Source organism: Mya arenaria, chromosome 11 (assembly GCF_026914265.1).
Source record: "Mya arenaria isolate MELC-2E11 chromosome 11, ASM2691426v1".
Classification (NCBI taxonomy): Eukaryota; Metazoa; Mollusca; class Bivalvia; order Myida; family Myidae; genus Mya; species Mya arenaria.
In genome coordinates, this window is record NC_069132.1 from 57,638,389 (window position 1) to 57,652,575 (window position 14,187).

Consider the following 14,187-nt stretch of genomic DNA (forward strand, 5'->3'; position numbering starts at 1 on the left):
AACCAGCGGATCGCTGTCCGGCTGCGGGTGAGCTAGTCTTAATGTATATTTAAAGCAAGAGTAAGACAGAACTGCATCTAATTCATGAACCTTATATTAATATAACCAATAATTTTGCACCAAATTTAATAAAACGGAATTGCTTGCACCTTATGTTAAAACAACGAAGTATCTTGCACTAAAATCGTTTCAATAATAAATGAAATATGATTGGCAGTGCTTATAATTCATTACAGCGTTGATTATCATTGCAATAAAGGAAGTGTGAACGGTATTGAATCTATTATACCATATCATAGTTTCAGTTTGGGGATTGTGAGTGGCTGTGTACGTTATGTCAATTTAACGTTCGTTTTGTCATTTAAATAAAGGAAACCGAATTTAACCTTATTCCAATGCACCGTTGGCTACAAATCATGTTACTTTTTTATTTTTTGTCTAGCCTACATTATCAACTAACAGTTGTATTATAGAACAGGGCTGTATCTTAAATACTTACAAGCGTTTTCTATTAAGAGTGGAGACGATTTATTTTACAGATATGGTTTCCATGCAGGCATAAACACTACCAGGCTGCAAAGTTGTCATATCAGCACAGTCGACATACAACATGAAACTTTAGAATTTTAACCCTTGAAATGTGAGATGTTTAAAGGTGTTCTGCGCTTATTGTCTTCATTATGGTTTGACCCGCCTCATACTAAATGAAATCTCCTAATAAAGCGGAATTTTAAAGCATAAAGGGGAAATTTATTATATAGACTATCAACTTTTATCTCGGGTGATTATCAGAGCCAAAGTGTCGAATGTTATACGGGTGAGTGTATAAATGATTTATACACGCACTTGGGCAAGGCTCATTTGGCGAGTACTCCGATAAGATTCTTCGGCATGTTCGGTTTTTGGAGCATAGTGCACAGACATAATGTAGCCCTGGTTATTTAACGTGCACCAGCGTATAGAACTATCACACGGGACCCCAATTTAACGTCCCTCCCGGAAGACAAAGTATATTTTAGTGATGCGGCGGGCAATTGAACCTGTAACTCCTTGATTGACAGTCAAGTGTCTTACCAATAGACCACGGATCTGCCATGTTATCCGGGTTTACATTTTCTATAACATATTTCAAAATAAACATATTTCGGTTGGTCTCGACCCTTAAGACTTCCAAGTTGTATCAAATGCGTAGTCATATGCATTGGGTTTTCCTCTATGAAATAGTGCCGTTTGGACGTTTTATTCAATATTGATACAAAATAGTATTCCGAATCCCATTTCAAAATTTAGCGGTATTTAGGATCTAGATCCAAACTTTAGCGGTATTTTGGATTTCAGGAAGGGGAGGGTTGACACACTCAGATAATGATATTGGGGATGTTTAATAATGATTGGCAATTGTTCTTGAAGTTTATGAATTATTGTTCTCAATTCTTGCGCTGAGAAAAATACAATCAAAAAGAGATTAATACATATTTTTTTCCGAATAAATTGGCTTCTTGAGAGAAAGTTTTACAAACATTTTATAAGCTGATATGAAAAAGTAGCCAAAGATCCTTCCCAAAATGACCACTACAGTGTATAATACCGAATAGGTAATTTGAGTCGGCGGTTTCTGTAAAGAGCTTTTAACGAATGACGAGTTGTGGTAAGTATTGCATTCGAAATTTTCTTGTTTAAAATACATTGCACAACAGCAGCGACATGCACAGATGTCAAGGACTCAAATATTTAAAATAAACTACCTAGAGGCCCAAGGTTAGGACAAAAATATCACTTAATGAGAGTCGGGGATGTATTCAATAGTGGTTTTAATTGTTCTTTAGATTGATATAGCGTATTGGATTGGGAGATATAAATAACAAACCAATACAGTGAATGAAATCAATGATGTATGACCATAAGATTGACTTAAGTTGATACCACACCTGAACTGTACAATCACCACAAAGAGACACATTCATCAATAAATGATGGGATTACTGTAAGGGAACGGTCAGTGAAACGCGATTTGAATAGAAAACTTCTCCTACGTCAGGTTATTTTATAATGTTATTAATTAGGTGATTTCATATTGGCCTAGTTATTTGTCCGAGGTAAGCTGTATTTGCCTGAGCCCGAAAGGGCGAAGGCAAATACAGCTGACCGAGGACAAATAACTGGACCAATATGAAATCACCTAATTAATAAGTATTTATTAATTAACTATTACCATTTTGGTTAAAAACATTCTTATATCTTACCTTTAGTTCACAATGAAGTCGTATTTATCCCTTATCCATTCATGGTGTCAGTCTGCTTTTCTAGACTTGACTTTGCTGATTTTGAAATGCATCCTTAAAGTGACATTGAACATACTTGTGAATAAAGCACTGTTCCTTGTAAGGAAGCATGTCTTTTCGTCTTAATTGCGTAAATCGTTTGCTAAAACGTCAAATGTTTCTCCTTCGGCGTCCATTTTGTCGGTGTACAAAATCATAATAGTCGTAAAATCCACCAACGGGTTAAACACAACTGTATTTCAAACCATACAACGTGGTTGAAGTATTTACTACGTTCATGTATTCCAAATAGAGTTATACGAAGCACAAAATTTTCAAAACAGTCGAAAACGGAAGACAAAATGGCTACCTTTAAAAATAATTTCCAGCATATTGTTCATATTAGGCGAGTTTCGACAGCCAATGAAAATGGCCCATTTCTTAAATTCCTATATTAGGCGAGTTTTGTAGCCAATCAAAACGAGAAGAAACTCATATTAGGCGAGTTTTGTTGATATTGGCCGATTTTGGTCGATATTAAGCGAGTTCTGGCATATATTGTCTTCAATTGTCTGGTATTGGTACAACAATTTTCTCTGTATCTCGTCAAATACGTAATAGTTGATTAATAATAGATGATATGTGGTGGTATTCAATATTCAACTTAAGTTTATCTTATGGTCATACACTACTGACACATTCTATTGGTCAGTTATCAATAACGAGTAATCCGATAAGCTACATCGTTTTTATATCCAATCAAGACCAACACTGAATACCAGCCCTAGTTTATTTGTTGAATTTTAAAAAGTAGTATATTCATGAATTGCTCTTATCTACCCAGTGCCTGCCGCGGTGACAGAATCCGCTCTAGCGAACGAACGAACGAAAGAAAGTTTACTTTCAATAAAAGGCCTCCAGCCAATAATACATGTTACAATGCAAATCTAACTCATCATAACTCATCAAATATAACAAAATACATAAATGTTACTAAATAAGAGTTGTGTCTCTTGGTTAACAAAGTTAAGCGTTATCTATAGCTAAAATGAGTTTATGGACGTAAAGAGCAGTGGATTTAATATGGGTAACATTTTCCGATGACATCAGATCACAGAAATGAACAATGTCAGTATTTCCACAATACCAAGAAAACAAATAATTTTCGCGGATGTCATTAGATCTTGAACACTTAAAAATACATGATATCATCTTCAATAACAAGTATGTCTTTGTCTAATAAAAATAAATACAGAAGCAATCATCTCAGTCTCTCTCCCAATGCCCTCCCCCTCCACCTCTATTCATGTCGTCGCCAGCACATATCCTTAAAGGCCTTCTTTAAGCCTTCTATAAGTGACCCCCCCCCCCATAAAAAACTGTTAATCTACTTGCCTTGATCCCCCTTATCAGATCTCTGATCTAAGTATCCCAGTGTGTGTATACCACGTGATATATTACGTCATATATGCTACGTCGGAAGGCCACATTTGGCTTAAAATAAACACTTAAATTAAAGATAACTTTTCTTATACTTCACCATTTTAAATAAAACAAAGGGCAGTCTATGCCGTTTAAAGAGTTTTCGTTTTATTACCGAAGTTCATAAGGTGATTAGTTTTATCAAACAATTTGACAAACCTGTTTCCGAAATACTGTTTTGACAGTGCTCCGTCAGACGGCCGTATTGTGAAAATGTTTTCGAAGTGTTTTAAGAAACTAAACTCGTAATCAAACTCTGGTAAAAGACCGAAGGCGTGGCTCCGTAAGCGGCTCAGACAGCGCTATATTTCATTTAAAATGGTGAAAATAATAGTGAAGTTATCTTTGTTTAAAGTCTTCTATCGAAGCAAAAAATTGCCTTCCGACGTAGCATTTATGACGCAATTTATCACGTGGTATACACACACTGTATCCTGCTGTGCCGTTTTGGAAGTTTTATTATAGAAATGGACCTTAAATGGCCCTGAGAAAATAAACGAATACAAGGAAATTGGCACCTACTGTGAAACCAGTGCAATTAGCAGGAGATGCACAGCAGGGATTATCATGCCAAACATTCCTTTAACTAGGCCTTTAAGTTACATCAAACGAAGCTCTCGCCCCAACAACAACTGTCTGTATTGTCTTGTGTTAACGTCCAGCGAATTCAGAAGAGAAAATCTGTAAAACTATCGTTGTGAAACTATCGTCTTGAAGCTACTATCATCTGGAAGCTCAGACAGTCAGTAATACAGTGAAAACTGCAGGGACAAGCCAATGTAGTCAAATATCTAAACAAAAACCCTGTTAAGAACTACACCACAAACATAGAACATGCATCAAACTACATTTGTAATTTATTTTGGATTGAAAAATTAACATGAGATCAAATATAAGAAATCCATGAAACACTAAATACACCAAAATTTACACTTAGTGTTAGAAAAATAGCTCGGAACTAATATCTGATTTCCAAATCATAAATTTCAGTCAATTTTAAGTCACGTTGCATTTGTTACATCGAAATCGACTATACAATTTCTTCAGTTAATCGTATAAGTGAATAGCGACACTTGCTTAAATATTTGACCAACTAAATAAGACTAGGAAAGGGTTTACACCAGTTAAACAAATAGGCAATAAATTTCATCTATTAAAATTGAAGTTTTATTTAACACTGCAATTTTGAAGACTGTTACAACGGTTTAACATTTGCACGTACCACTATGCACGTTATGAATATATGTTGTTTATCGTACAGATGATAAGACAACAAAAGTGATTCATTAACTAGGGACTTGACACCAGATGATACAATTGCAAGAAAAAAAGGAAATTGTCAAAAACTTCAATATAATTTATATTGTTGTGTACAACTCACTGAATTGCTAACTGATATATCACATCGCTAACGACATATGTATCCTCTGGGTATTTTTCCTTTTTTACTGGGTTTGCCTACCACGTTAATCTCAGTAAATTTATAAATAGTGTCGGTAATAATCACGTGACTTTCACATGCTTAATATACACACTATTAACTGGGGAACTATTGTCCGCTTATTTAAAATGAGATAACTAAGATGACACAGCGACGAAATATTATTTAAATAATGTAAAATGATGCATTATCGGCTACAAACTAGTTCGTATTGATAATTAATTCTAGACTTGTTTTGAGGAAATATTGTTTTTGTCGATTTTAGGACCGTCTGGTGGACCGCCTTTAAGTAATTTTGATTTCATGTTTTGTTACTATGTTTACAATTTATTTTTTATTCATTAATACAATAGGGTTATTAGTTCTGCGTTTTGATACGGAAGGTTGTATTCGACTCGAGTGGAATTTTGCAGATTCGGATTTCACGAGGCGCAAGCCGAGTATAATATACAATACTGGTAAGATCACTTAAAAGCCACATGTTTTCATAATAAATGTCATTCTTACGACGCATTATTTTGTTTATGACGTCATTTTAACATCGCGCAACGATACTTGTTATGACGTGACGTAATAAGAGTGGAATACGGCCGTAATGCACTGGAGTTGAATACGGACTACCCTATTTTGCGATATGTATTGCGTGTGGAATAATGATGGGTATATAATAAATGTTCATATCCAACTAATTTCAAGTTAAGTCATTAACAACAACTCAACCTTGCTATATATAGTCTATCTATCTCCGATCAGAACCCCGCGAAAGTACACGTGCTTAATAACAATGATCTCCGTTCAGACGGAGATATCTCCGTCCATTACAGACGGTTAAATGGTTGTGGGCGGGAAAGTAAGCTATACCACATACATAATTATTATACATGAAACCTATAAGAATGTTTTTAGCGTCAATTGTTGTCTTATGATAATGCAATAATGACAATTAAGCATTATTTATAGTATAGTTCGTTTTATATAAGAAATTCGCGATCTTCGCGACACTAAGGATAGAAATAAGAAATGGCGCAGCTATATTTCACTCTAGTTTCAAGACTGCACTCTAAAATCTCCAACCGTATCGCATATTTGTGTGCGTTATTTGCACTTTATACTTCAGGGTTGGTGTATTTGCGAATGTTTGGTTTGAAACTCTATGATCACACAATTGTAAACCTTTTATTTTATAAGGCAGACTGTGTGTGACTGCATCGTATTTTTGAAAAGTTTTTGCATTAGGTGCTCTGAATTGTATTCCTCCGTCTACAGATAGAGTTGTTATCTCTTATCATTGAAGTACTTGGGGTTTACCTATAAGTTTATTATTATTTGTTTTATTATTAAGTTTCCTCCAGTTAATGCATACTTTGATAAGATTTAACTTTTACGTTTTCTTCTTTATTGAAGATTGTTTGGATAAGAGTGAGGGTTTTGCACGTAAACTGGTTTAAACCCCCAGTAAATTTACATTTTACTGACCGTTCCAAGGCGGTACCTAACAATCCTTGATAAACATACCTAGTTTTTTTTATATAGTATATATGCACTGTGCTGTTTGTGGAGTTCTGTGCTGTTGTTCTATGTTTCTTGTTTGTGAATTTTTTTTGTGTGTGTTCTATGTATTTGGCGTTTACCCTGTCCAATTAAACGGGGTTTATGTATAAACTTTTGGCAACAGAGCTTGTTTCTGTAGTTTTTCCCATAAGTTTTGTAGAATTCTACTTGCGTCCGTTTCCTAGGTAGAAGTCAGTACTGGTGCTATGTTTGCGGAACAATAGTAGTGTCCTCTTGTGGATATCTTGGGATCGACCCACGACCTCCTAAAGACACCACTAGACATTCTAACATTTGCTCACTATTCTTTTATTTGACTTGGCCTTACCAGAATTTATTAACGTTAAAGTTACGTTATCGTTCAAGTATTCAGGTATGCACTGAGTCATTACTCATCCGAAGAGAAGTATTTAAAGACATCAACTACATTTAAGTATTAAGATCAGTTATTATTGAGTAGATATGAAGACACTATGATAGTTTAATCATAGCATTATAACTAGTTATTAAATTATGCTTTTAATTTTAAGACTTTGCTTCGCTTTGCTGCTGGTTGCTCGGTCCCGGGCAAGGATAAGACACTATTTCATCGCTGCAGTGGAAGTGGACTGGGATTATGCTCCGTCAGGACGAAACCTTGTTGGACCTGATACTTTGTATGTAAAGGCATGCCAGTATTTTTTATTTATCTATTTTTATTATTTCCTATACATTGTTTTGGCCATATTTTGCCTTTTCTTGGATTTGATAGATATTCGGTGTGTTTTTTGTAATTAAATGTAAGCAATTATGTGATAAATTCTGAAATCATTTTAATTTCAGACTCATGCATGTAGATGGCTTTTACATATTTATAAATAATAATAATAATAAAAATAATAATAATAACGATAATGATAATGATAATAATGATAAAAAATAAAAAAGAAGCTTGATTTAATATGTGACAAATCTATCCTTGTATATGATCCTACCAAAGCAACAGTGCCTAGACTCTATGATTGATTTAAATGCTAATAATTGCTATTAATCATAAACGCAATTTAATCTTGATATACGGCAACCGGCCCATAACATATCGTACATAAAACAAATTGAAACATACTACTTTTGAAATGGTGTATGTGTATGTTTGTTTACAGGGACAAAATCATAGAATTTAAGAGTCCAAATGCTTTTCTGACCTTGAAAAATACCAATGACTTAGTGGTATTCAATATTCAACTGAAATTAATCTTAATGGTGATACATCATTGACTTCCTTCACTCTTTGGTTAGTTTTTTAAAACAAGTAATCCAATTAGCTTCATCCATTTAAGACCAGTATTGAATACCAGCCCAGGGTCTATTATTGATATAATTTTGTTTTGCAAAAGAAGTGTTGTTGTTTTTTTAATCATTGTAAAGGTTTCGGATTAAATATCAAAAAACACAGTATTGCAAGATTTTTGGTAACAACAAACTGTGATCAAATTTGTCTTACCCTATTAGTTGCATGTCTATAAGGACGCTAATTTCTTTGTGGATAATATCAGTGACCAGGTTTTTGTCCGAAAACGTTATTTTTGTCAGTTTTTGTTTATAAAATGACTAATAATTTCAGACGAAACACTAAGTCAAATTCCAGTGATATAAACAATGTTCTAGACAATTTGGTATAAACAAGTCTGAAGTATTGGTGTTAGGATTTACTAGTCATTTTCAGTTTTTCTCAATTATTTTCAAGCATAATATATAACAAAATTCAAAACAGAACAATGACAAACTCATTTGCTAATGTATTCTCGAAGTATTCTATGCTTTTTAAAATTATACAAATTGTCACATTCTTGACTATACAAATAAGACATCCCATTTGTTTTGTTTTCTATTAACTTCAGTATTGATAACGTAGTATTCTCAACTGTTAATTGTATGCGTTTTATGTGCTTTACAGTTAATGTTAACAGTCTATTTTTTTACTTTGCAATTGTCGATTTCGTGTCTAGAACCTTAATTAAGGTGAATTCAATCATTATAATAATAATATCAGTAAAGGTAGAGGTAAAGCATTATTCTTCGCGTTTTTGATGGGGTTTTTTAATGCAAAAAATAATAGTGAATAGCTGAACATATTAATTTGATGAATTGTACTTGAATTGCGAATAATTTGCGAATGATTGGAGAACTATTTCGAGAGCAATGAATAGTTATTTTTATATCGATATACTAAAGTCTTTAATATGCTCTTTATATTGCTCGAAGTTTAACGCACGATCTTGTATCCAAAGAGGGGTCTAAACTGTTAACTTATGTAATTAAAGTTACTCGCTCATGGTTTGTAAAATGCACTTTTTTAATTATGAAATAAAGTGTGGCAAATCATAAGGAGTGTTAAAACAAAAATACCAAAAGCTGGAACCCTTCAGCAAAGGTTGATATTTGCTCAAATATCGTCTTTGAAGACCACAATTTTCATTAGCGTTTATAACGCGATTGAAAATTAATTACGGCTGTAGTGTTGCGTGATTGGTTGATTGACATTATCACGTGATGTTATCAATGTATCCTGAACTGGTCAACATATCCAACATTTTTTGTTAAAGTCCCGGTGGCCGTGTTGACTCTCCGCCTGATTTCTATTTTTTCTTGACTGTACTGGTGTTGGTTGGAACCCCACTTAAACCAATATACTTTTTAATGCTATAACTGTATTTTTCTGCAATTTCGATATCATAGACTAAAATAATGATAAAGTAAGAGTTTTCAGATGCATTACCGGGAAAACTAATCTTTGGTTCAAAAACAAGAGCGAGTCACTTTAAAGTCGCACGATATACTGTCAACTGAAGTTAATGTCGCACATTATAGGTTGATGATATTTGTTTTTTTTAATGCATTACCATATGTTGTTGTTTCTATCATTAAAGAGAAATGAGTTAAACATGAAAATGCTACAAACATACTTTTTGCATCAACCTATATTGTGAGCATTTCAGCTTGTCCTTGATTTGTTTGTCATTCGTATAATATCCAAATTATCATTTTAAGTGAATTTAAAAATTAAATATTCTTTATAAAATTATAGGGTTTGTAATTCGCATTGTTAGTGGTCCCGTTACAGTTCATAACCATTCGGAACTCCTCGGCCATTTTTATCGAAAACAACCTCGGATGTGTGCCGGTACATCTGTTGAAGTAGTTCGTAAATTTTTGAATTATATCATAAATTAAATGTAGTGTTTTAGAGTTGTATTTATTGATTTAAGTTTGAATTGATTGTCAGTGAAGTGTCTTTTGTAAACATAATTAGGATTCCCAAGAGTTAAGTCATAGAGTTTAACTGCTAAATAAAATTACTACGCGATCTACTTGCAGCGGACTTAAACGTACCGCCTTTTGAGTATGTAAACCGTCCAAATACATCCGAGGTTGTTGTCGATAAAAATGGCCGAGGATCTCCGAATGACTTCATAACATGTATATCCTTTCCTAGCACATCCCGACGGCTTATTGAGAACCGTGATGACCAAATAGGCAGTGTCTACCGCAAGGTGCTGTACCGCGAGTTCACGGACGCGACATTCACTGAGCAAATACCTGTACCGGACTGGATGGGATTTGTCGGACCTACTGTAAAGGCGGAAGTAGGCGATTCGGTCATCATCTCGTTTAGAAACATGGCTTCAAAGGGAAATTTCTCAGTTCATCCACACGGATATTTCTACGACAAACGGAGCGAAGGTAATACTATGTTCATTTCGCTGTACATATACGTATTATTCTCCTCTACCATATCAAGTGCAATTAAATGTTATTGTATTCGTTAATTTCGATATACAAATTTTCCTCTATCATATCAATGTCATTGAGACAAGCATGAATAACTTGTGTGAGGATTTGAGCCGAGTTGTATGCATTTCCTCTTACAGTTCTAGTTATACTGTTTCGAACTCACCACGGATTGGCCAAAGCGATGATTACACAATTTATTTTTTTGTATTGTTTGCATGCTAAACAGGATGCGATAATAATACAAATGTTACGAAATTAGGCTCACAATATGATTGCTGAAATAGAAGTCATTCGTATTGCCATCATTGTATCCAGTTTTCATCGAAAAAAGGGAAATCACTCTGATAAACATGACACTGCAATACAAATGTGTTACAGATTTCGTCCATTTTCACGATGAAAAATCGAACTGTAGTATTCACGAATATAATAAAACAAGTGTGCCCAATTTCGAGGAAGAAATAAGTGCATTTCTAAAATTATTCAATATTATTGTTTTTAAACTATGATGTGTTAATTAATCCTTTCCATCGGTACTTTTTATTTGCTGTGTTTGGCGTCGTCTTGTCTTGAAAGTCGTAAAAGGTGTCATGATATTGACAAATTGAAGGCGTATAATTCACGAACAGACATTCAATTAACTTTTTCGAATTTCATGACCTAATGACATAGTTTACGTAACCAGAAAATATATTGATGTAAAGGTTGCAATAATGCGCATTCTGTGCACAGCATATTTGTTAAGATCATTATGAAATACCTTATATAAAAAAAACACACTTTTTCAACTCGAATTTAAACGGGCCTGCTCCTTTGTATTCGTAAGAACGGCTCGATTGCTCATCGTGATGCTAACAAGATAGCTTACTTCTTGATCACGCATATATCATACGCTCGGACAAGAATGGAACGTTTAAGAAAAATGTCAATGTAATACTCTACTCTATAGGAATTCCATACTTTGGCATAATATGGCACTTTCTCCATTCCAATATTTTCTGTCTAAAATCAGGTGCCCGTTACTTAGATGGAACGTCAGGCGCAGATAAGTTGGACGATGGTATTCCACCTGGCGGATCCTATGTCTATACCTGGCACGTCCCTGAGAGGCACGCCCCTACGGAAGACGACGACGCATGTGTACCGTGGGGATATCATGGGCACACAGCTTCACCGTACGACATTGCTACTGGACTGGTCGGGTTCGCTCTCATCTGCAAGAGAGGTTTGTGGATCAGTACCTTACAGTACAATGATCTATAGGTAATTGGGATATATATATATATATATATATATATATAATATATAGAGAGAGAGAGAGAGAGAGAGAGAGAGAGAGAGAGAGAGAGAGAGAGGAGAGAGAGAGAGAGAGAGAGAGAGAGAGAGAGGGGGGGGAGATGGAATTTTTTTGTAGTTCATAGTGTTTAGTGTATTATTTTAGATAATGTATTGTTTTCTTTGCCGCAGGGACGCTTGATCTCAATGGCAAACGCAGAGACGTCGACAAGGAGTTCGTTGTATACGCCGATATTGCCGACGAAAGCAAGAGCTTTTTCTTTGAAGAAAGCATTCAGAAGTGCGGAGAGCCAGCTGCTTGCAAAGCCAGGGCTGTACGTATATGAACTGTCGTTTGTTTCTCTGCTTGCGCTCAGTTCAAGATAAAGTAAACATTATAAACCAATGTGCTTAGGGATTCATATTATTCATAAATATTTATTAAAACTAAATTGAACAGAACATTAATGAATAATACTTTATTTAAGGATGCTGGTGATGAAGATTTCGGACTATCAAACGAAATGCACCACATCAATGGCTATGTCTACGGCAATCAGCCCCCTTTCAAAATGAGTCCAGGAGATCGAGCGGTTTTCTACGTCATGTCATTGAATCTGGCCAGCCACATCATGCGAATACTTGGACATACCATGATTATAAAGCAAAGGCGGTAAGGCCTTTCTCGTATCAAGTAACTCTATTTGAATCGCAACTCATTTGATTAACACACAAGTTCGAATGCAAAACATTATGAAGTAAGCTTAAAGTATTAACACTGATCAAATAGAGTACAATTGAAATAAAGTGTTTGAGAACCTTAACTAAATGTTTGTAAACTTTATGCATAGCGTTTATTTGTTATATTCGCTACATTTCTATGTGTTTGCAGCACAGAGAACGCATTGGTCAACTCGGCGAGTTTCCTTAGCGCGAACACGGTAGCCGCTCATCCTGGCCATTGGCTTCTTTACTGCCGAAACCTTGACCACGTCATTGGTAAGTGGCTATTGATGAAGCTAAATCTAAGCTTCTATAGTCTTTGTGTTGGCTCAATATATGGCATTCGATATCAGTGTGGTATTTCCGTTTTTCAGAAATGAACTTTTCATTCAAAACAACAATACTCTATTCGCATTCTTGTTTACAATCCGAATAGAAATGTTGTGACTGGGTTAAATATTAATGTCACTATGTGTTTTCATTTCAGAGGGTATGCTTGCTTTCGTAGACGTAGAAAACAAACCAGTACTTTCAAACATCGCTGGTTTAGGTCGAAGGTTAGGGAAGACGCGAACATATTACCTTGCCATTGAAGAGATCATATGGGATTACGCACCAGGACTCACTCCCGACAGGTATATTGGTATATTAGGACGATCATTTTTATGCACTGACCTTATCTTTAAATTTCGTTTCACAGGCCAGACGAATTTATCAGCAGCCCTCTACCGATATAGGGCAAGATCCGAACGGTTGCTAGGTATCATAGATTCAAAAATGATCAATTATGAACAAATTTGTTATTGAAAGTCTTCAAGTCAACAGTTTATTGAGTAATTAAAGGCCACTGGCCCAAAATACATAACATACAATAAAGGCATGAGATAGGTCAGGGTAATTAATCGATACAAGCAAAGTGTAAATACAAATCATGATTACTTCCCCTTAATCTAAACTACATAATAAGCTAGTTTTCGTAAATGTTCAGATTAAGTATGTTTAATAACCTATAAAAAATCTTCTAATTCAGTACCATTAAAATACCAATTAAATAAACTGACAAACGCGTTTTTCTCTTGGGATATTATTATGCCTACCAGTTTCAATTAACAATTTTTGATTTGAACATCTAAATTTGCTAAAAGCTCATTTATGTTTGTAAGGTATGTCTAAAGATAAATAACGTTTCACATTAAGCAAAGTTTTATAGCCTTTATAATGAAACACCGACTGGAACTGTTAATAGATTCGTGCCAGTTCTGGTTAAAACAATCAATAATTCTCCGTTTAAAAAACACTGATAAATATATTTATATCTCCAACATCTTGTGATATCCAGATATAACCGAAGCCATACATAAAAAGCATATTCTTAATATTAGTTGGTTAGCAAGTACGTCCAACTTCATCCAACGACTTGAGCATTAAGTAACATTGTTTAGGATATCTATTATTAGAAAGTTGTAATAATTTGCAAAAATATCTAATACAATTAGAAAAATAATTTATATATAAAGTCAATCTTCCACATTCAGCAAGAATCATACATGTATTAGTGCTTTTATTTACACCAATATGCTTCCTACAGAAATCGTTTTGTACATATTCAATCTTAGGACAGAATGTATAGCCCAAAATCTGGGACCCATAACAAAGAATAGGTTTAATCATAGTGTCAAA

At 34.5% G+C, this 14,187-nt stretch overlaps 1 protein-coding gene across 1 annotated transcript; it reads left to right on the plus strand.

Annotated features, from left to right (window-relative positions):
* The first annotated feature begins 7,147 nt into the window (after positions 1-7,147).
* Positions 7,148-13,552, plus strand: LOC128209983 (hephaestin-like protein). Its single transcript, XM_052914265.1, has 7 exons — positions 7,148-7,391; positions 10,211-10,458; positions 11,522-11,734; positions 11,977-12,119; positions 12,273-12,457; positions 12,677-12,783; positions 12,995-13,552. Exons 1-7 carry the CDS (start codon positions 7,249-7,251, stop codon positions 13,312-13,314), a joined length of 1,359 nt encoding a protein of 452 aa, XP_052770225.1. The 5' UTR covers positions 7,148-7,248; the 3' UTR covers positions 13,315-13,552.
* The last annotated feature ends 635 nt before the right edge of the window (positions 13,553-14,187 follow it).

Excerpts from the sequence above, each read along its gene's own strand:
- LOC128209983 (XM_052914265.1), top strand. The coding sequence starts at position 7,249 with ATGCTTTTAATTTTAAGACTTTGCTTCGCTTTGCTGCTGGTTGCTCGG. Across the intron at positions 11,735-11,976 it reads CGCTCTCATCTGCAAGAGAG|GGACGCTTGATCTCAATGGC; the intron begins GTTTGTGGATCA and ends TCTTTGCCGCAG. Across the intron at positions 12,784-12,994 it reads AAACCTTGACCACGTCATTG|AGGGTATGCTTGCTTTCGTA; the intron begins GTAAGTGGCTAT and ends TTTTCATTTCAG.